The sequence below is a fragment of the Trichosurus vulpecula genome, chromosome 9 (assembly GCF_011100635.1).
Source record: "Trichosurus vulpecula isolate mTriVul1 chromosome 9, mTriVul1.pri, whole genome shotgun sequence".
Classification (NCBI taxonomy): domain Eukaryota; kingdom Metazoa; phylum Chordata; class Mammalia; order Diprotodontia; family Phalangeridae; genus Trichosurus; species Trichosurus vulpecula.
Window position 1 is genome coordinate 168,901,292 of NC_050581.1, and position 23,003 is coordinate 168,924,294.

A 23,003-nucleotide genomic window follows, 5' to 3' on the forward strand; every position below is an offset into this window, starting at 1 on the left:
CAAAAATATTTAAAGCAGTTCTTTTTGTGTGGTGGCAAAGAATCGGAAATCAAGAGGATGCCCATCAGTTTGGGGAATGGCTAAACAAGTTGTGGTATATGAATGTATATTGTGCTATAAGAAGTGGGGAAGATACGGACTTCCTAATACCTGGAAAGACCTATTTGTTATGATACTGAGTGAAGGGAGCAGAACCAGGGTAACATTGTATTTAACCACAGACACATGGTATCTGTGATGACTAACTTTGATAGACTTGGCTCTTCTCAGCAATACAAGGTTCAAAGACTGCTCCAAAGGACTCGTGATGAAAAGAGCTGTCTACATCCAGAAAAAGAATTATGGAATCTGAATGCAAATGGAGGCAAACTATTTGCTTTTTTTTTTTCTCTTCTTTTTTGATTTTGTTTCTTCTTTCTTATGTTTCATTCCATTGGTCATAATTCTTCTTCACAACTTGACCGTTGTGTAAATAAGTTTAATGCAAAGGTATATGTAGAACATATATTGGATTCCACACCATCTTGGGGAGGAGGGGAGAGGGGAAGGGGAAAATTTGGAACTCAAAAATTTATGGAACTGAGTGTTGTAAACTAAAAACAAAAAAATCTAAAAAATTTAAAAAAAGAAAATCCCTTATCAGACTGAAAGCAGCAGATCCTGATTTGCATTGAGATAATGTCATCATACTACATGTACCATAACTGAATTTGACTACTCATGTTTTACTGCTGCTGAAGCTTTTGTCGTATTTCTTTTCCCTTGAATGTCCCTTCTTCCCTTCCATGTGTGTTCCCTCCTGGAGGTCCTTCTCATTATTCAAGGCCTACTTCAAATGCCATCTCCATGAAGACTTTGCTAATCTCCTTTCTAGATATGATTTCTCTATCCTTAGATCCCCTAAAGCACTTTTTATCTCAAATGACACTTTTTATAACGTGCCTTGGAGTTACCTGTGTACTTGATTTATGCACTTACCTGCTTATAATCTTTAAGGTGTAGACTGGTTTACTCATCTTTGTATCCTATACAATGATTTTATTCTTTTGTCAACAAACTTTTTTAAGTGCTTACAATGTCCTGGGGACTGTGCTGAGTGCTGGGAATGCAAAGAAAGGCAAAAACAGCCAGCCTGCCTGCCTTCCAGGAGCTAATATTCTAATTTAGGAGGAAATGTGAAAAATTGTACATTGAAGATATAAATAAAAATACAATGTAGTCTCAGATTGATTTGCTCATAGTACTTTCTCATGAAATAGGAAATATCTTTTCTACCTAGCTATGTAGTTTATAAGATAACTAAAGGTAAAAATTCATGGTTAAAATTCATAAAAGTGTTGGGCTGGTCCTGTCTCCCTTCCTTCCCTTTCCTCTCTCCTTTCTCTCTCCCACTCTTTTCCATCTCTCCCTTCCTTGTTGCTCTTTCCACTTCCTCTCCTCCTTATGTTGTTTGTCTGTGAAATTGGTTATCAGATTGTAAGCAACCAATTTAAATTCTTATATTCTTTCTTTCATATACTCTTAGTAATGAAAGTTTAAAAAAATTACTGTGTATGTCTATGTAGCTTTCCATTACATTTTGCTAAATGAAGACATATAATTTTGAGTAATTTCATCATGCAGATAATTTTAACAACATGAAAATAAATTAATAATAATAGGATTCCCAAAAAACAGTTTTCATTTATGTTGCTGATTCTATGAGAGAAAAAAAAAAGACTGGGTGTGGTGGCTTATAGTTAATAAAACCAACTGCTGGGAAACCTGACGCTGTTGGATCTCTCGAAATCAGGAGTTATGAACTTCAGTGGGCTATGCAGATTTGGTGTCCAAACTAAGTTTGGCATCAGTCTGCTGAGCTCCAGGAAGATGGGGACCAGCCAATTACCTAAGGAGGGATAAACTGGCCTAGGTTGGAAATGGAGCAGGTCAGAGGTCCTTGCCAATCATAGGATCAGGCAACGATTAGCCCCTGCACTTCTTGGGGAGATCCATTCAGAGAGAGAGAGAGAGACAGAAATAGAGAGAGAGAGAAACACACACACACAGAGAATTTTCATCTGAAATTTTAAAAATGAGAAACTTTGATTTTAACCAAAATAATGCCAAGTTAAAATATGATAAAATAGTTTGTGCTCTATTTTATAATTACCTTTTCTCTATTATTGATGTGTGTATTTTCAAGTCACAAAACAAAACAATCTTTTGTCGGATTCGTGTAAAAGGAAGTTTGTGCTGATGTTTTTTCCCCCTTCTATAAATGATTTTACACATTGTTTTGTCTTTTATGGGCTTTTCTCAGTCCTATATTCCTTTGTGCTGTGTTTTCTTGCTGTTGATTCCCACTTCCTGGCTAGTCTGTTTCCCCTGGGCTTTCGTGATACTGTTCTCTCCTGGTTCCCCACCTGTCTACCAGGATCTTCTTTGCTAGATCATTATCTGTCTCTTGTCTTCTACACCTGAATATCTCAAGGCTCTGTCCTTATCTCTCCGCAGTTTCTTCCTTGGCATTCTCATCTGCTCTCATGGATTCAGTTCGTTCTTCCAAATCTATATCTGTCTAGCCCCTAATATTTCCTGAACTCCATTTGGACATTTCTAATTGTCTGCTGGACGTCTCTACCTAGATGTCTTATCTTATCCTAGACATCTCAAACTTAACCTATCCAGTATAGAACTGATGGTCATCCTTTTGCCCCAAATCGATTCCTCCTCCAAACATCCTCATTTCTGTTAAGGGCTGTACCACCTGCTCTGTCACTTGGGTATGCAACCTCAGATTGTTTCCATGTTCAGCTTTTCCTTTCCCTTGACGTCACTTGTATTTTATCCTTTGCCAGGACTTGTCAGTTGCACTTGCGCAGTGGTTTGTGGAGCTTTCCCTTTCTCTCCACTTACACAGCCACCAGCCTAGGTTAGGCCCTTATCACCTGTGACCTGGACTAGTTTCTTCCAAGGCTTAGGTTAAGTTCCATCTTCTCCATGAGCCCTTTCTTGCTCCCTCCTCATGTACAGATGTACAGATTGTCTCCCGCAGCTGGACTGTAAGTTTCTTTGGGTCAAGGACTGTTTGTCTTGGTTTCCCCCGTGCCTAGAATAATGTGTGGCACATAGTAGGTTCTTAATAAATGCTTATTGATTAATGGATTAACTCTTGTAATAACCTCCTCATCATTCCAGTCTCTTCCTCTTCCTTTATTATCTTCCTAAGATACAGATTTAATTGTATCACTTACTTTCCCTAAAACCTTTAGTGTCTCCCTGTTTCCTCTAGAATAAAGTGCTAATTTCTCCCCCTGGCTTTTAAGGTTTTTCTACAGTCTGACTTCAAGGGACCTTTCTCGCCTCAAGTCCTATATTATTGTTCTACACATTCTCCTTCCTGTCTGTATGCCTTCACAAGGGCTGGCCCCCAAAGCCTAGAATCCACACCAGCTCAGCTCGGATTCCCCTCCTATACCAAATTTTTCTTGATCCTTTCCCTTGTCAGTTCTCTTTTCCTCCTCAGATTAGCTGACATTTATCTATCCATTTACTTGTTGTAGTTTCTCAAAAAAAATATTCTTCTATAGAGTGGGGGTTATTTTGTTTGGGTCTTTGTATTCCCAGAGGCTAGCATGTGCCTTACACGTAGAGAACTCTTAATAAATGCTTGTTGTTTAATATATTGTAAAATGTAAGGACTTAAAATTGCAACCTCATATATTCAGAAGCTCTCATAATACTTTATTGTGCGTGTTTTATTGTTAGTGATTTGACATGTGTAATTTCTTACCAGTGCCCTGAATTAAAGGAAAATTGTCACACTTACCTTTCGTAACTTTGATTAATTTGCCAGGGTTTTTAATCCCCCCACCTCCTTTTTGGGTATTTATTCAAATTGTAATTAGATGGTCTTTCAGTTCCTTTCAGAGGATTCATCAGAGGATATAGAAAAGCATTCTTTAAAGTAATGGGAAAATGATTTCACGGATTTGCTGTGTCCTAAGAGGTCTTTTTTGATCTGTGATCTTTGCTAGAAATGAGATTGAGGTTAAAATAATTTATAATGTATCCAGCCATCCCTATTGTCCAAACATATTTTTAGAATGCACATTATACAGACATAACCCTAGTTATCCTTAAAATAGTTGGAAGAGTTTATTTGTATTTTGACGTGATTTTCTCTAAAGGTCCTGTCCATAAACTATTAGCCAAATCATCAATAGTGATTCAACCCTTATTCAACATTATTTAGTTCTCACTGTCCTATATTGTTGGAACCTCTAGAGGGCAGGACTAGGCACACAGTAAAGTACATAGAGTTAGCTGTATAATATAAATAATCGAAAATAAAGATAGAAGCTGGAAAAACTTAGTTTGTACCTGGGACAGTACTTGGTACCTAACAGGTGTTTAATTGATACTTGCCTGCTTAATTGATTGAGTTAAAATCCCACAAAAGCATGCCCAGATTTAGGACCTAGATAATTTTTAATTGCCTGGAGTTAAGAGACTTCATAGATTTCTTGCTGGTCATTGTGACAATACACATTGTCTCCCAAACAAGTCTGTTAATAATGCATGATTCCAAACAGCCAATTTGACCTAGTTTAGAACAGTCTGAACTTGTCTCACATTCACAATGAGCCTGTAAGACTGATAGAAATTAACCCAGGAAGTCATTATCTGTTGGAAACTGAAAAATCTCCTTTTCTTGGACACCTTCCAATATTAGGAAAAGCTAGTGAGGGAGTAGATACATTAAGTAATCAGAGGAATTACTAACCACACAACTTGTGATGTGGTAGGAATGATGTATTTTCATAAATACTATGTACCTCTAACTTTAAGAACTCTTAATTCTCCCTAAAGTAAAATGTTAATACTGCCTATGAATGTTTTCTTTTTGTGGACAAAGTTAACTTAAGGTAAGAACAATCAAATTAGTTGGCATCCTTTGCATGTTAGTTGATGGATTCTGGAGAATCTTATCATGAAAATAGTTACCTTGGTTATTGTCCAAGTTTTACTGACTTGAAATAGTCATTTAAAATACTTTGTGCCCAAGATTAGACTCAGTGCTGGGTATACAAATATAAGCAGAAAGAAAGACAGTTCCTGCCCTCAAGGTGTTACCCTTCTAATAAGGGAAGACTACAAACAAAAATGGAGGGGAGGAGGGCAGCTACATGATGCAGTGGATAGAGCACTGGGCTTGGAATCAGGAAGGCTCATTTTCAGGAAGGTTCAAGTCCAGCCTCAGATACTTACTAGTTGTGTGAATCTGCAAGTCACTTAACCCTGTTGCCTCAGTTTCCTCATCTGCAAATTTAGCTGAAGAAGGAATTTTGAACCATTCCAGCATCTTTGCCAAGAAAACTCCAAATGGGGTCGTGTAAAGTTGGACACAACTGAAAAACAGCTTAATGACAACAACAAAAAAGGAAACTGGAAGGGGGAGGAAAGGGAAAAGAAGGGATACCTGCCCAAGGGTGTGATGTTGAAGTCTGGACAGTCAGGAGGGAAGCCAGGAAAGAATCGCTAACCTGGGCACTTCCTCAAAATGGAAGTTCCAGGAGGTTCTAGGAGGAACTCACCATTGACTGGAGGGGGGCTGCTGGGACAGAGCAGTCTTCCAGAGTTGGGTCCATCGTAGACATAATCTAAGGAAGTTCAGTTCCTGGAAAGAGGAGACCTTTGTCTTAAAAATGAGCAAGTCTAAACCCTTCCTCTTGTTTCTGTTTGTGGTTCTGGCATATTTTTCTTTCTCATTTCTCTACTGTATTTTTAAAAGGAGTAGCCTGAATTCCTTGCCTCATTGCAGGTGCTATCCACAGCTCCTCTTGCTCTGATTTTTTGTCTCACACTCTACTGAAGCTGCTGTCTCCAAGTTGGGAATGATCAATGAGCAGGATATAGTTCTTGAGAGGGGAGTGACAGAAAGGCTTGGGGAAAGAAACCACTCGTCTTAGAATTTGTCATAGAGAAAGAAGAAAGGCTAGAAACGGCCAATTTCAAGGGTCAGAGAAAGGATAGGCAGGATCTCATGGACTAAAATTCCTCAGGGAAAGTCAAGTCAGGGGAGATGGAAAGCTCTTAAAGATGAAATTTGGAAGATAGAAAAGGCCTCTAAAGAGATCAGTGTGGATACACAAAGAAGTCATCAGCCAACCTGAATTTTAGAAAAGCGTGTAAACAAAGGCATATGAATAATTCTGTGAGAAATGTGAGAACAAACTGAAGATGGTAGAGAGTTGTGATCAACCAAAAAGGATTTTTTAAAAAGTTATATTGGGGAAAAGAGGAATGTCCAACCAGGAAATTTGCTCTAGGTGGATAGATGGATGCTGAGGAAGGACAGAGAATGAAAATTTACCATCTTCTTATTTTGCTTCTATTGTGCAGTCTTTCCTTCCAAATACTGATCCATTCTCATGTCTTCAATTCTCACTTTTTGTAAGGATAACTCTGATCTGAATTTCTAGTCCCCATAATCTTGGTTTTAGTACCATATTTCTGACTGTCTACTCATCTTTCCTGCTTAGCTATCCTCTTATAACCTTAGATTCAACAGAGGTACTATGTCTCAGTGGAGAGAGTGTGGGATGAAAAGTCAGAGGAGCCGGGTTTGAATCCCCAAATTTCCTGTATGAACTTGGGCAAGCCATTGACCTTCCCTTGGCTACTCTCTCCTCAAATGTAAAAATGAATGGGTTAGACTAAGACCTGAGTTCCTTTTTATCTCTTACTCTGTGACTCTTTTTTAAAAACCTTATCGTGTGCTTATTCTAAATCTCTTTGAACTTAAATATTTTAGTTAGAGATGATGAAATGATGAAAACAAAATATTTCTAGTAGTAGGTGTGCAGTGTAGATTGGAAGGGAGGAAAGCCTGAACTCAAGGAGATTGGCCAGAATGCTCTTATATGGTGAGTCACAGTCTAGGTATGACTCAGTGAGTACCTGGCTGTGTTAGGATGGTGGCAAATGACAGTGGATGAGAAGATACAGATGATATATGCAGAATCACAAAATCAGTCATAGAATCAGTTCCTCATTAGCGACACTCTATCATCCCCACCTACCCTCCCCCCATTCTACATGAAGCACAAAGAGCCCTTTGAAAGAAAAATTATTAGGACTCAGTAAGAGACTGCATGGCATTGTGTGAGATGGATGAATTCAAAGGTGACTCCACAGTTTTGTTTCTGGCTAAGTGGAAGAATTATGGTTTTCCTGACAACGGTGTGGCTAGCAGCTGCTGTAGAGGTATAAGACCCAACAAGACCAGCAACAAGAGTTGCCAGCACAGGTTTTTTGATCTGCTTTACTAAGGAAAGTAACTGTAAGGGGTCAACAATCTCACTTTAATTAAACATACAAATATCACTCACTTAGTTCAGGAGGAAAAGCCAGTACCCTGAACTTCAGAGCAAATACAAACAAATTACAAAGAGAGACAACATAAACAGACCAAATCACAATTCATTTACCAGAGAAGAACCAATAGGTCTGGGTTAGCAAAGCTGGGGGAGGGGACAGTTACAATAGCTTGCCTGGAGTCACACACCACTCTTCCAGTGAGTGAGAGCCCCAAACAAAACATCTGGGTTTCTTCAAAGCTGGAGGGCTCTTAACTATGGCTACCCAGAGTCTCCACACCCACACTCTTCCAGTGAGTGAGAGCCCCAAAGGAAAAACACCAACCTCTGAGTTTATATACCCTGTTCAGGGTCAAAGGGCATCACAACATTGGACTCAAACCCACTTGGCCGTGGCCTAAAAGCTTCTGACGTCACAAACATGTGACTCAAATCCATGTAAATTAGGCTTTCCCTTGAGGCAAGCAGGTCATCAGAGACCCCTGATTTAATCGAAGAAACAAAGGCCTGACTCATCGAGGGCACTTGATTAAATAAGTGCTCCAAAAGAGAAAACAGTTAAAAAAAAAAAAGGTAAAAGTCCCACCTTAATTGCTGATGCACTGACAGAGAAGTAGAGAGAAAGGGGGAGGGAACTGGTTGGGAAGCATGGGGTAAAAAATGTTGAAGAAATTCTGTCAATAATGAATGTTCTATCAATGAAAAATCATTTTTCCTCCAATCCTGTAGAGTTTTTTGTTTTATTTGTCTTTTCCCGAGAGTTATAATAAACTTTCTTTCTTTTGTGTTACGATGTTCAGTGTATTTCAGAATGTTTTCCCTCACTCAGTTGCCTGTGAGGTGGTGGGGTTTGCCCCCCACTTTTTGTCATCAGAAACAGAGAAGCTTGCTGGGCTTTGTCTTTTGCTTGTGTTGTCAATGTTCAATGGCAGTGAGCTGGGATCCTTTAAAATCTTGATATCCAGCTCATTATGACCAGATATGATCATCAGATGATTTAGCATGATGAAATTCATGTACACTTTATGTTTTATCAGTATTAAAACAAAAGGCAAAATGCTCTTTGTAGATGAAAAGAAGCAGTGCTGCAGATTTAGTAATTTGTCACATGATTATTAAATTTAAAGGAATCCCATGACTTTTAGAATATGGAGAATTCTTGTTGAATTGTAGCATTTGCTTACTTGTTTTTCCAATGTCCACTAAAACCTTACTCTGATGTCTTGTGGCAAGGAGGTGATGCTGGATTCTCAAAGTGTATTTTGGCTTATTATAAGCTCCAGCAAGTCTTACCGGACTGGAAAAGCTTCAAGTATGTGAGCAGAAACTGGGTATCCATCATCTGAGGATCAGCCTAGGTTTGGAGAGATTCATTATCAGGAGGTTGGCTGCCACAGCAGTCTACTAAAGAATGGAGGTGCTCTGTCAGTGAAAGGAGTGGCCACACAGATAGAACCATTTCTCTTGAAGTTATAGTAATGTTGAAGCTGTTGTGTCCACGTGAAGCAATTTAAAGTGGATACCTTTAAATAAACAACATTATAATGGAGTTTTGTCATGTTTTAATGTTGTTATATAAACTATGTTGGTTTATGTAGGCTATTATCTATGTGAAAATCACTGAAGATAAAGATTTAATTTTTCCTAAGTAGTGAAAAGGATTTATTTCACTAGTCATATTTCAGTCAATTAGCAGCATTTATTAAATGCTTGCTGCGTGACAGACGCTGTGGTAAGTATTAGAGCTACAAATAGAAATAATGTAGCCATCCTTGCTCTCAGAAAATTTATATTCTAATCAGGAAAATGAAAAGTACATGTATATGTCAGAAATAAAGAGAATAATATACAAAGTAAGGCAGGTAGTGCTTGCCTTCTACCTCTTAAAGGAAAAGGTGGAATTGAGGAGTGAGTACATTCTAGGCATGGGTCATGATGGAACAAATACATCTGATAAAGTTCATATAGTACCAATGTGTTTCTATGCAGTAAAGTAATATTAAGATATTCTTAGTCTTAAAACATTGTTCTGTACAAATTATGTTAAATACTCTTCTCTTACCCCGTTTCCAATAAGCTTTAAATTTTAAGTGTAAGAAAAATTGGACATCATCTCTAGCCTTTTTGAAATAATGTTGTGATTTTGTTTTCTATATTTCTCCAGGAAGAAGTGCTATTTTGAAGTGTCTCTTGGATATGCACAGAATTTTTCAAGAAAATGACCCAGCGTATATTCTAAATGATCTCTATATCTCAGACTACTGCATATGGATTCAGAAAGTCAAGTAAGTAATGTCAACTGGACTGGAGCTGGCCTCTAAGCTGTGGGTGGGCGGAGCCACACAAAGCAGGCTAGAGATAGGAGAGTCAGGACACAAACAACTTTAATTAATTTCAGAGTGAGGAAAATGGTGCTTGCAGGTGGAAGCCCCTGCCCTAAAGAAGGAGGGCTTAACCTGCTACGGCAAGGCATAAAAAACCACAAGTGGGCTGGACCATGACATAATCATTCTCAGGTCTTGAGTAGCATTTCCCAGCAGGCTCATGTGTGGACAGTGCAGGTGTTGCTGGGTTCTGTGGGAACATTCTCCAAGTTGATTGTCTCACAGCAGGGTACAGAATCAGTGGAAACAAACCTGGTTTGGTTCACTTGGCAGCTACAAGGAACAGGGATTATGAGCATGTCTAGAGATGGAATAGATGTTGGCTCTCAGGTCCCTGGGAAATAGGGGGATAAACCATAAATCCCTCAATGAACACCTGTTGCTGGTCCAAGCGAAACACTTTGCCAGAGGGTGAGATCATCCAGCACGCAAAGGATTATTGTTATGCCAAGCTCAGGGCACAGCCTGCTTGCTGGGCCTTAGCTCTAGGAAATAGGGTGTCTCCAAAATATTTTGACAGTTATGTTACTGTGTTTATGAATATACATGTGTTAAAGTATTGGAAGATAGCCTATTTTCTGAACATCTTAGAGCTAAAAATGAAATAATCTGAAGGACTGACTTCATATGGAAATAGGGAAACTTAAATTCACCATTTCCTAAAAATGAAAAGTTCAGTAAGGGTGAGCTGTATTTGCATAGGGAGAGAGATGCAGGCAGCTGTCTGTTAACTCTTTACTTAATCAGATTAACATTGAATCATGGGTTAAATTTAAAATCTTAATGCCTGCATATTCTGTAGTGCAGCTGATGATTGTGTATATCCAGTGTTACTGTTCTTACTATTCACATTTTCCATTTCAGGACATAGATCTTGTTTAGCATTTCTTTAGCTATTAATATTGAGGGACGTGATATGCTTATAGTTAAAAGATTTGAGAAGAAACACAGACTGTCCATCATCCACAGGCTTTAGAATGTAGTAATGATAGCCGCATTTATATGGTATTTTAAAGATAGCAAAGCCTTCTTAAATATATTATTTCATTTAATCCTCACAGAAACCCTGAGGAATAAGTGCTGTTATTATCTGCATTTTACAGTTGAGGAAACTGGAGCCGACAGGTTTAGTGCCTCGCTGAGGGTCCCAGCGCTAATACAGATTGGAGGGAAGTCAGATCCAGCATTCTGTTAGGACACTTAGTAGCAAATGTTTGGGGGTAATTCTTAAAAACACATTTAACTAATAGTGTACAGAACAGTCAATCACAAATGGAAATCTGGACTTTCATATGCCCCGTTTTATTCAAGAAATAAGAAATATGTCAAGTCTAAAGATATAACTAAGTTTAATTTGGTTGAGAATCTGGATTATTCCATGTATTATGGATTTAAAGGATTCATAAAAGCATAGGTTTATAGTTGGAAGTGATTTTATAGTTCAACAAATCCAACCCCTCTTTATAGATGAGGAAACTGAGACCCAGAGAAGTTAAACTTGCCCAAGGCTATTACAGGTAATATGGACCAGAGCCCAGATTTGATCCCACATCTTCCTGACATTCAATCCATCAATTTTTTCCATGTACTACTTGACACAAATTTTAGAGCCTTCCATTTCGGGAGCTGTTCTCTGTTAACTAAATTAACTCTGTTAACTAAGAACATGTGAGGTTTTCATGTAAGGATCAGTTGAAAAAATAAGTAATATTTAGCTTAGAAAAGGGAAATGACAACTGTTTTCAAACACGTGAATGCTTATTCTATGGATGAAGGATTTGACTTATTCACCTTTTGCCTCTGTGACTGTGCATAGGCCCTTTACAATATCTGGAATATCCTGCCTAGCTTCCTTCAAAACGTAGCTTCAGGGGTGCCTTGCTGTTCACTTCTCTGTGTACATGTTGCATCTCTTTTTCTTTTCCCCCAGTATAATGTAAGCTGTCTGAAGGTAAAAACTGTCTTATTTGTGTCACCTAGCTTATTGTTGTATATTTCAAATTTAACAGGTTATTTCCAGCATTGTTCTACTTGCCTGTGTCTGCTTCTGAACTTTTCTGCCTCTGTTCTGTATATATTTTGTTAATGTTTCATTAAAGCCTCTTTTCTTGCTTTTTTTAGTATTGGTATCACTGCACTCTCCTAAGTTTCCCCTCCCCTGAAAAGTCCTCCTTTATTATAAATAACGTAAAACAAATACACTCATTAACCATGTCTGAAAATATAAGTTTCTTGCACCCCTAATTCATTATGTCTTTGCCAAGAAATGGGAAGCGTGATTTACCATCATTCTGGAACTGGGATTGGTCATTGCATTGATTATACTTCTTTTTTTTTATTTTTTTATTTAATATATTTAGTTTTCAGCATTGATTTTCACAAGAGTTTGAATTACAAATTTGTCTCCCCATTTCTACCCTCCCCCCCACTCCAAGATGGCATATATTCTGGTTGCCCTGTTCCCCAGTCAGCCCTCCCTTCTGTCACCCCACTCCCCTCCCATCCCCTTTTCCCTTCCTTTCTTGTAGGGCAAGATAAATTTCTACACCCCATTGCCTGTGTATCTTATTTTCTAGTTGCATGCAAAAACTTTTTTTTGTTGTTTTTGAACATCTGTTTTTAAAACTTTGAGTTCCAAATTCTCTCCCCTCTTCCCTTCCCACCCACCCTCCCTAAGAAGTCAAGCAATTCAACATAGGCCACATGCATATCATTATGTATAACCCTTCCACAATACTCATGTTGTGAAAGACTCACTATATTTTGTTCCTTCCTAACCCATCCCCCTTTATTGAATTTTCTCCCTTGACCCTGTCCCCTTTCAAAAGTGTTTGTTTTTGATTATCTTCACCCCCATCTGCCCTCCCTTCTATCATTCCCCCCCTTTTTTTTAATCTTCTTCCTCCTTTTTTCCTGGGGGGTAAGATACTCAATTGAGTATGTATGGTATTCCCTCCTCAGGTCAAAACTGATGAGAGCAATATTCACTCATTCCCCCTCACCTGACTTCTCTTCTCTTCCTACAGAACTGCTTTTTCTTGCCACTTTTATGCGAGATAATTTACCCCATTCTCTCTCTCCCTATCTCCGTCTCTCAATATATGCCTCTCATCCCTTAATTTGATTTTATTTCTTTTAGATATCTTCCCTTCATCTTCAACTCACCCTGTGCCTGCTCTCTCTCTCTCTCTCTCTCTCTCTCTCTCTCTCTGTATATATATATATATACACACACACATACATACATACTCACATACACATATATATACATAAACATATATATATATACACATAAACATATATATGTATATGTATATATATATATATGCTTATTTCCTTCAGCTACCCTAATAATGAGGTCTCATGAATCATACACATCCTCTTTCCATGTAGGAATGTAAACAAAACAGTTCACCTTTAGTAAGTCCCTTGTAATTTCTTTTTCTTGTTCTTTTTCTTGATTACCTTTTCATGCTTCTCTTGATTCTTGTGTTTGAAAGTCAAATTCTGCTCTGGTCTTTTTACTGAGAAAGCTTGAAAGTCCTCTATTTTATTGAAAATTCATATTTTGCCTTGGAGCACGATACTCAGTTTTGCTGGGTAGGTGATTCTTGGTTTTAATCCTAGCTCCATTGACCTCCAGAATATCGTATTCCATGCCCTTCGATCTCTTAATGTAGAAGCTGCTAGATCTTGGATTATTCTGATTATGTTTCCACAATACTCAAATTGTTTCTTTCTGGCTGCTTGAAGTATTTTCTCCTTGATCTGGGAGCTCTGGAATTTGACGACAATATTCCTAGGAGTTTTCTTTTTGGGATCTCTTTGAGGAGGCGATCGGTGGATTCTTTCAATTTCTCTTTTGCCCTGTGGCTCTAGAATATCAGGTCAATTCTCCTTGATAATTTCTAGAAAGATGATATCTAGGCTCTTTTTTTGATCATGGCTTTCAGGTAGTCCAATAATTTTTAAATTATCTCTCCTGGATCTATTTTCCAGGTCAGCGGTTTTTCCAGTGAGATATTTGACATTGTCTTCCATTTTTTCATTCCTTTGGTTCTGTTTTATAATATCTTGATTTTTCATCAAGTCACTAGCTTCCACTTGCTCCAATCTAATTTTTAAGGTAGTATTTTCTTCAGTGGTCTTTTGGACCTCCTTTTCCGTTTGGCTGATCCTGCCTTACAAGGCATTCTTCTCCTCATTGGCTTTTTGGAGCTCTTTTGCCATTTGAGTTAGTCTATTTTTTAAGGTGTTGTTTTCTTCAGTGTATTTTTCAGTATTTTTTTGGATCTCCTTTAGCAAGTCATTGACTTGTTTTTCATAGTTTTCTCACATCCTTCTCATTTCTCATCCCAATTTTTCCTCTACTTCTCTAACTTGCTTTTCCAAATCCTTTTTGAGCTCTTCCATGGCCTGAGACCCGTTCATGTTTTTCTTGGAGGCTTTTGTTGTAGGCTCTTTGACTTTGTTGACTTCTTCTGGCTGTATGTTTTGGTCTTCTTTGTCACCAAAAAAAAGATTCCAAAGTCTGAGACTGAATCTGGGCGCGTTTTCGCTGCCTGGCCATATTCCCAGCCAACTAACTTGACCCTTGAGATTTTCAGTGGGGTATGACTGCTTGTAGAGTTAAGAGAACTACGTTCCAAGCTTGGGGGGATGTGCCAGCTCTGCCACCCCAGCACTCCTCCTTCCCCAAGAACCCGCAACCCAGACTGGACTTAGATCTTCAGCAGACTCTTCACTCCTGCTCTGATCTGCCACTTAATTCCTCCCACCAGGTGGGCCTGGGGCCAGAAGCAACTGTAGATCTGTAGCTGCCCCAATCGCTAACTCCTTCCACTCCCTCAGCTTTTCCCACTAACCTTCTCTGTTGTCTTTGGTGTTTGTGGGTTGAGAAGTCTGGTAACTGCTGCAGCTCACTGATTCAGGGCGCTAGGGCACACTGCACCTGGCTCCTGGTCTGGTTGGTCTGCACCACCCACACTGGGCTCTGCTCTGCTCCCAGCTCCGTGCGGGATAGACCTTTCCCAGAGACCATCCAGCCTGTCCTGGGCTGGAGCCCTGCTTCCCTCTGCTATTTTGTGGCTTCTGCAGTTCTAGATTTGGTTCGGAGCCATTTTTTATAGGTTTTTGGAGGGACATGGTGGGGAGCTCACGCTAGTCACTCGTTTCCAGCTGCCATCTTGGCTCCACCCCCCAGCTCCTTGATTATACTTCTTAAGTCATTTGAAATTGTTTTCTTTTACAAGGTTTTCTCTGGACTCCTGTGTATTTGTATTTCACAGTTTCTCCTCAGCTCTCGTTCCTTCATTAGGAATAATTAAAAGTTCTCTGCTCTATTAAAGATCTATTCCCAACTCCCCTCAAAAGATGATACCCAGTTTTTCAGGGTAAGTTATTCTTGCTTGTGAGCCTCTATCTTTTCCCTTTGGGAATATTTTTTCTCTTCTTTTCTGGTTGTTGCTGCCAAGTCTTTTGTGATCCCGATTGTGATTACTTGACCTCTTTCTTTCTGGCTGATTACAATATTTTTTTTATTTGATTTGGAAGCTCTAGATTTTGGTTACGACATTCATGAGTGTTTTTAATTTGGCATTTCTTCCAGGAATGGTGAATTTTTTTCAATTTTCAGACTTTTCTCTCTAGTTCTAATAGGTCTAGGGAGTTTTATTGTGTCTTTTCTTGAGACATGGTATTCAGGATTTTTTTTTCTTGTTCTTGGTTATCAGGAAGTCTGATGAGTTTTAAATTATTACTCCTTGAGTTGTTTTCCAGGTCAGGTTTTTTTATGTTAAGAACTTTCCCTCCCCTATTGCCTCACCTCCCCCACCCCTTTTTTTTAAAAAAAAAACTTTGTTCTGTTGTTTCTTCTGTTAGGGAATCATTGAGTTCTTATTGTTCTACTTGGGTGAGGTATTCCATCTTTTGTTCTAAGCTATTTATTCTCATTTCAATTCCCCCCCTGAAAAAGAAGTCTTCTTTTATAATTTCATTTTTATCTCTTGTAACATTTCTTCTAGTTCCTATCAAAGTACTTTTGGCTAAACCATCTTTTTCTCTGAGGTTTTGCCTGTTGTAGGTTATTCTTTTCTAGGTTTTACCTCATGAGCTTCTCTTGAACCATAGTATTTCTTCATTTCATTTGTTGTTTTCTTCTGTTAGCTCATGTTTTCAGCCTCAGTTTTGGGATTAGAATTTTGTGTTCGGGCCAGTCCTTTTTGACAGTCTTTAATGGGCTGGCTAAGCTTTGTTTGGTTTTGTCTCCTTTGTAGTTTGCATTCTGCTGCTGTTGCTGTTGATCTTAATCACCTAGTTGGTATTAGGACCTGCCTTCTGACTTTCTGACTTCTGTTCCAGTCTCCTAGTGGCGGGAGACATTGTGTGCTCTGGCCTTAGTTGGCCTTTGCTTCTTACATGGTTCCCAATTGAAGTTCTGATCCTTAGTGTGTCTGTGAAAGGCCCCAGTGGGTTATAGATTATTCCAGTCTTAGGTCTCCTTCATAGTCCTCTCTGTCCCCACACTGGTGCCTAGTATGATTTGGCCATTTCTTAGGCAGCTTAAGCAGCGGCACAGTGGATATTGCGCCAGGCTTGGAATCAGGAAAATTCATTTCCATGTTCAAATCTGTCCTCCATTTACTAGCTTGTGGGACCCTGGGCAAGTCCCTTACTCCTGTTTGTCTCAGTTTCCTCATCTCTAAAATGAGCTGGAGAAGGAAATGGCAAACCACTCCAGGATCTATGCCAAGAAAACCCCAAATGGGGTCACAAAGAGTCAGTCACAACTGAAACAACTGAACAACAACAACGTCCTGCTACTTCTTCTACCCTTTTAAATGAGATCTGCCTTCCTAGTGAGCTAAGGGGATTGGTGTTGTCTCTGAATTCTCTTCTGACAAGAAAAGCTCTGCATCTAGCTTTAGCTCTCCTCTTACTGGTGCTTATGTTGACTTGCAGTTTCACTTTTCGGAGCACTGGCTCATCAAGACCATTTGTGAGAACTCCTGTTAGTTTCCCTGAACTGGAGCTGGCTTCCCTGGGTTATTACTGCCTCCACAAGCTTCCATGGTTGCCTGATCTTGAATTGGCTTCCCTGGCTCTTCCCACCAGCCCCACTTTTACCCAGACTCAAGCTAGGTTTCATGGTATTAACCCTCTATCCACTGCCCTTTACCTCTGAGTGCTTCTGGACTAGATGGAAGGACTTCTGTTTTTCTTTGGCTTTCTTTCTTTTTGTCTTTCTGGTATCCTTTTCTGATATTTGCAGTGGTATGTGTGGGAGAGCTGGGATTTTCTACAACTTTCCAGTTTGCCATCTTAGTTGGAAGTTCTACTACAATGATTTGCTCCATAGGAGGCACCTAACAAGTATTTTAAAAATTGATTTGTGTTTAGCTTTACAGAACAATGGGTGCAAGTGATAAGGAGGTGGATTTTGATACAGAATAAGTAAAAAAAAAATTCTTGGTTTTAGAAATAATTTTTATTGGTATCTTGTTTTTTCATCACCTCCATTCAAGTGTTCCTTCCCTAACTCTCTCCTTCCCAGAGAGCCATCTTTATAATAAAGAATTTTTTAGAAAGAGGAAGAAAGAAAAGAAAAGAAGTCAGGCATTCTTTTTCTATGCCATATTTCATAGTCGTGGTCCTCCACCTCTGCAAAGAAACAGGGAGTGATGAGTTCATATATCTTCTTTGGAGCCAAATTTGGCCATTATAATTAGAAAGCATTCTGTTTTGTTGTTCTTTCCATTTTAAGTAAGAATTTCTCAACAGTTATAGTTATCCAAAATTGAACTTATCTGTACAGTTATAAGTTACCCATCACTAGAGCTGGTCTGGTGACATATAGTTGTCAAAAGCTTAAACTGGCTACAGTAGAAGATGGTAGATCTGGCCTACATATGCTTCCTGTCCACATGTGTAAATAAAGTGTGATATTATACCGGATGGCTTAAGGGAAAGTTGGAAGACCTCTCTCATCTTCTCCTCCAATCTGTCTGTTATTTCAGTATTTTCAGGGATTACGATAGAATGGTTTGATCAAAAACATGGGGATTGCCAGCAAGGTCCTTGACCTGTTTACCTAAGTCTAATAGTCTTAACCTTCATGTGTGTGGTGGTCTTGACAGCTGCTGGTTACTCACAGTTTAAGGCTGTAATTTGTCAGGAATGTTGGAGAATAGGGAGTCAGCCTTCAGAAAGAGGTTACACTAAAGGTCCCTTCTCACTCTAAGATTCTATAATTCTATGCCTTTACTGGAATGCCTGTTCAAAAATAATGTAGCAGTATTCATTCTGATTTTTTTCATATTCACAGCCACATTTACTTAGAAAAATTGGCATGTCTTTTGGAGACAGTTTTTAAATACCTAATATGATTATACCTTGGTATAGAATTGGCATAATTAGCTTTTTATTTTTAACTTTTGATTATGAGAAGTGGTCATTTTTCACAACTTAAAGAAATAAAGACATAATTAGGTTAACCTCTAATCCTGAAAATACTAAGAAACTGCTGAAGACAACTCATATTAACGTACAGCAGGTGGTCTCAGTATTTGTGTTGAAAATCCAGATTCAGCCAGATGGAAAATTACATCTTTAACCCCTGAGGTCATAATGGCATGTCATCACCTCACTTGATCCTCCTGCTAATTGAGCTTATCAAACACCCTGCTGTCATTTCCTGTTATTACTTTCATTTTTGTAATAAAATGAAATTTAATTTGTCTCTTCATGCAGGATTTCAGTTTTGTTAGTGTTAGTATTTCAGGTCAAGGGTATTATAGACATATAAGGACAGCTCTCAGAGACATACCTGCATTTTGTTTAAATTAATTGCTTTATTCATGACTTTCCTTTTAATTATAGAAAATAAATAAAATTTCATGAATATAGATGGCCTCAAATTGTAGTGGAGAAAATGAGTCTTTACCTTTCCTTTTAAAAATGTTATTATTTGGTTTTAAATTGTGTAAAAGAGACTAAAGCTCTAGGCCAAGAGACTACATGTTTCTTGTATGTGAATCCTGTTTTACATCATTAACCCCATACCATATAAATATGATAATTGAGCATCTGTGTGACGTACCTGTGGAAGTAGAACGATTTGGTGCCAGAACTTACTCTGGAACGCCCACATTACTTCCAGAGTTCCAGTTCTCTCTCCTCTAGTTTTTGCTGCTTTCCTCCATCATTTCTAGAAAAGGGGTAAGCCAGGCCTCCCCTGTAACTAAGATGCCTTACCCTAGCTCCTTCCGGGTGGATTCCCCTTTTTGGAGAAAAATCTGGCTTCTTTTCATTTTTTTTTGAGGGGGGAAGGCAGGGCAATTGGGGTTAAGTGACTTGCCCAAGGTCACACAGTAAGTGTGTAAAGTGTCTGAGGCTGGATTTGAACTCAGGTCCTCCTAACTCCAGGGCCGGTGCTCTACTCACTGTGCCACCTAGCTGCCCCCAGCTTTGCTTCTATCAGGGCATTCAGTGGATTCCTGATACTAATAGCTGAGCTGGGTCATGTCAAGCATAGTCTTTTCACTTATTTATTTATTGTGCATCTATCTTTTTATCATTTTTTTAATATTAATTTTAAAATTTTGAGTTCCAAATTATCTCCCTCCCTCTCATACCTCCCCCACCTACTATTGAGAAGCCAAGCAATATGATACCATTATATATGTGAAGTCAAAGCATATTCTTTTCAAAGTTGTATTCTTTCCTTTGCAACGGCTGTTTTTTTTTCTCTTGGCTTGGAGAAGCCCTCATATACATACTTTAGCAAGTTTGGTTATTTACAAGTGTGCTATGGAATAAGCAATATTAGCTCTCCTGTAGAGTAGTAATTTCCAGGATTTTGCCTGTTTTTAGCTATGTATAGTTAGAATAATCCTATGATAGTCAAGATGATTAAAGACCCACTCAGTTCAGCCATACAAAGTGATCGGTTATCTAAACTTATTAGGTATTTTTTCTGTAATGTGAAGTTAAGTAACTTCATATTCAGTACAAATTCAGCCTCACATACTTACTGGTTATGTGAACCTTGGCAAGTTAGTTAACCTCTATTTCTTCCTCATCTGTAAAAAGTGGATAATGATAGCATCTCCCTTTGGTTGTTGGAAGGATAAAATGAGATGATATTTGTAAAGTATTTTAGAAACCCTCAAGTGCTGAATGAATACTAACAATGGTCAAATATTGACAAAAATGTTACATTATATCATGTTCATTTTATGTTATGAATTTTAGATTTTTGAAAGTTAAATGTAATTTGAATTGATATTCTTGTAGGAGATTTAAACTGTTATGTTAATTTGAACTTCATTTTCACTATTTATTTTCAGTTAAATTCACCAATTCGTCCTGAATGGAAGGATTTTTTTCTTTAGCCTAGGAAAGATTAATACATGCTGATATACATTCAGTGATATCTATTCATTGTGGCTTTACATAAAAAGGCTTTACCTAATGGCTCTTTCCCTTTTTGCCAGCAGTTCAGCATTGTCCACAGGGCATTGTTGCTCTTTATTAGACTTTGCTTATTAGATATATGCCAGTAATTCATAGGATTATGAATATTAAATAACCCCCTGTAAAGATATGAATGCTATCCATAACTATTCTGATTGGGAAACCTAGCAAAAGAATTATTCCTTTCAATGTTAAGATTTGTTGCTAAGAAGTACAACATAATTCAGCAATACTTATTCTCTTAGCTGTTTTGAATAAAAAGGAGTCACCTCCCGATTCTCTAAAAGCTCAAGCACTTTATAGGAATAGAGTAAAACAATTTAATTGTGTAATAAAAATTTCTTTGAGTTTTGCAGTATCTTTTGAGGAGCTTAAAAGCACACAACCAGAAAAATTATCACAAAACTGAAGCCTGATCAAAATATGTTTGGGACATTTTAGGATTTTTATTAAATTTTAAAATATATAAATGATATTGTCACTAATTATATTATTGGAGATATCAGTATGAAATTAACAAATCTAGAAGGAGCTAATGAAAATTACTTAATGTTTTTTAATTTTAATGTTTTTATTTTGGAAGAAGAGGAAAATTTTTGAATTTCATATATTTATAAATAATAGATAATGTATTTTCAGAATGGTGAGAAATGAACATGTTTCCTGAATTTAAAGTACTGTGGTTTTACCCAAGGAAAAATTTTGAATTTCATAAGCTCTTTTTTAGTTCATACCTTTTAGACCAGTGAGCTGCCAAAATCACAACCCAGGTATTGTGTGATTTTTTTTGTTTTTATAATGCTTCTGGCATCAAATCTGAGCATTGGAGTAGCTGATTTCTGGGGTTGGTGATTGTGCTTCTTGGATCTGTTGTCCTTCTCTCCCCTTTCCCCCCATTTGATTGTCTTTTGAGTGAACAAATTGTTATTAACAGCTCTCTTCTCTACTTTTGCCCTTAAATCTTTTTGCATCCCAAAGAGGTGTTCACCTTTACCTTGAATAAATTCAATATAGGCGGTGATTGTGATTAATTCTGATTTTAGAAGCCATATTAGAAGTCTTTTTGCATAAATTTTCAAAGTATTTTGGATTGTTTTTAACATCATACTTGGTAAGAAGTTTTGAATCCTTGAATATTGTAACACTTGTGCATCACACTTAGAATAATCTATGTTTGGTATAGCTTTGTCTGGAAAGTCATTTGAATGGAATCAAAAGTAAGCTTTTTTCCTAAATTAACAAACATTCTAATAGAATTTTCGTTTCCTCTCCTAGTTGAGATTGAAACTCAATCCATTTTGTATCTTAATTACCTCAACTGAAATCATTAGAGAGTTAGTATTTTAATGTGAGAAGTATGAAACCCCCTAAATAAACAAGATTAATTATATTCATGTTATGGCATAAAGGTGATGAGATTGGTTGTGATTTTTCATTTCTTCTCCTTTCTTGCTCTAGGATTTTTGAATTAACTCTTTCTGTGGTAATTAGAAGCTATCCAAATGATAAAATCTAGGAAATTTATTTGTTTGGAAGAGAGAGTGACGTTACCGACATTTTAAATAGACAGAATCCATTGTTTCAATGCATTCATATCTGAGACACATTCAGATATATAACTTTCCAGAAGTAGTATCTCAAAATTTAATTCAGCATTTTAATGATGGTATTTTGAAAAACTACTATGTGGAAGGCACTGAGAAGGATATAAAGATGAATTAGACTGAGTTTTTGTCCTGCAGGAATTTATGATGTATTTGGAGGGCCAGATAGGAGAACAAGTAGGCTGAAATGTGAGTTAAATTAAAAACTCCTCGAAGGCAAGAGCTGTGTGTCTGAGTTCATCTTTATAATCTAGGTGTCTAGCACAGTAGCACGTAGTAGGCCCCTGATAAATACTTGCTAAATTGAATAAAATAGCTATAATGTAGAGCCTATGAAAATGTATGAGATAGATGTTATGAAGCTTCAAAGGAAGGAGATTATTTTTGGCTGATTGGGATGTGAGTTGGGAGTGAATTACAAGTATTATGTAGAAGATGTAATTTTTGAATTCAGCCTTGAAAATTGAGAAAGATTTGAGCCAGTATGGTTCTGTCAGCAAGCCAGGAGCCCAAGGTACCACAGATAAAGGGAAACAGTTCTTGATCTTAAAGAGGTTACAACATTCCATCAGGTGAGAGAGACGGCCTATGGATGTCAAGTAATTTGGGGGATGTGGGGAGATTGGAAAAACCTGCCTCTTGAGCTGAGGCACAAAACAAACTTTGGGATTCTACGCAGTGAATATGAGGAAGAAGCACATTCCAGATATGGGGGCCAACCAATGAGAAGGCTCAGAAATAGGAAATGGATTGTCATGTTTGTGGAACAGTGAGAAAGCCAGCTTATCCAGATTGTTGATTGCATGGAGGAGATGATGTACAGTAAGGCAGGAAGGGTGTGAAGGACTGCCAACCAGATTTTGAGTAGGGAATGACCTGCCTTAAGAAAAAAAAATGGACAAAATGGTGGTGCCGGTAACAAATGTTGAAATTTAGAGGAAGAAGAACAGATTTTGGTGGGAAATGTTTGATTTCATATTTGAACTTGTTGAGTTTGAGGTGCCAGTGGACCATTCAGATGGAGATGGTCAACAGGACACAGGGTTTAGAGTCTTAGAGGTCATCTAGCGTCACCCCTTCATTTAGTGTTGAGGAAATGGAGATTCAGAAAGGTTAGGTGGCTCACCCAAGGCCATGTGGAGTCAGAGACATGAGATGTAGAAAGGTATGTTTGGACA

The 23,003-nt window shown here is 38.0% G+C and overlaps 1 protein-coding gene across 1 annotated transcript in view; it reads left to right on the forward strand.

The window, feature by feature from the left end:
- The window catches only part of SHQ1 (SHQ1, H/ACA ribonucleoprotein assembly factor), a 127,651-nt gene that overhangs the window by 69,323 nt on the left and 35,325 nt on the right, over window positions 1–23,003 (forward strand). The window contains exon 10 of the mRNA XM_036737427.1: window positions 9,529–9,649. Coding sequence (XP_036593322.1) covers window positions 9,529–9,649 — 121 coding nt within the window. The remainder of the gene's footprint in view (window positions 1–9,528; window positions 9,650–23,003) is intronic.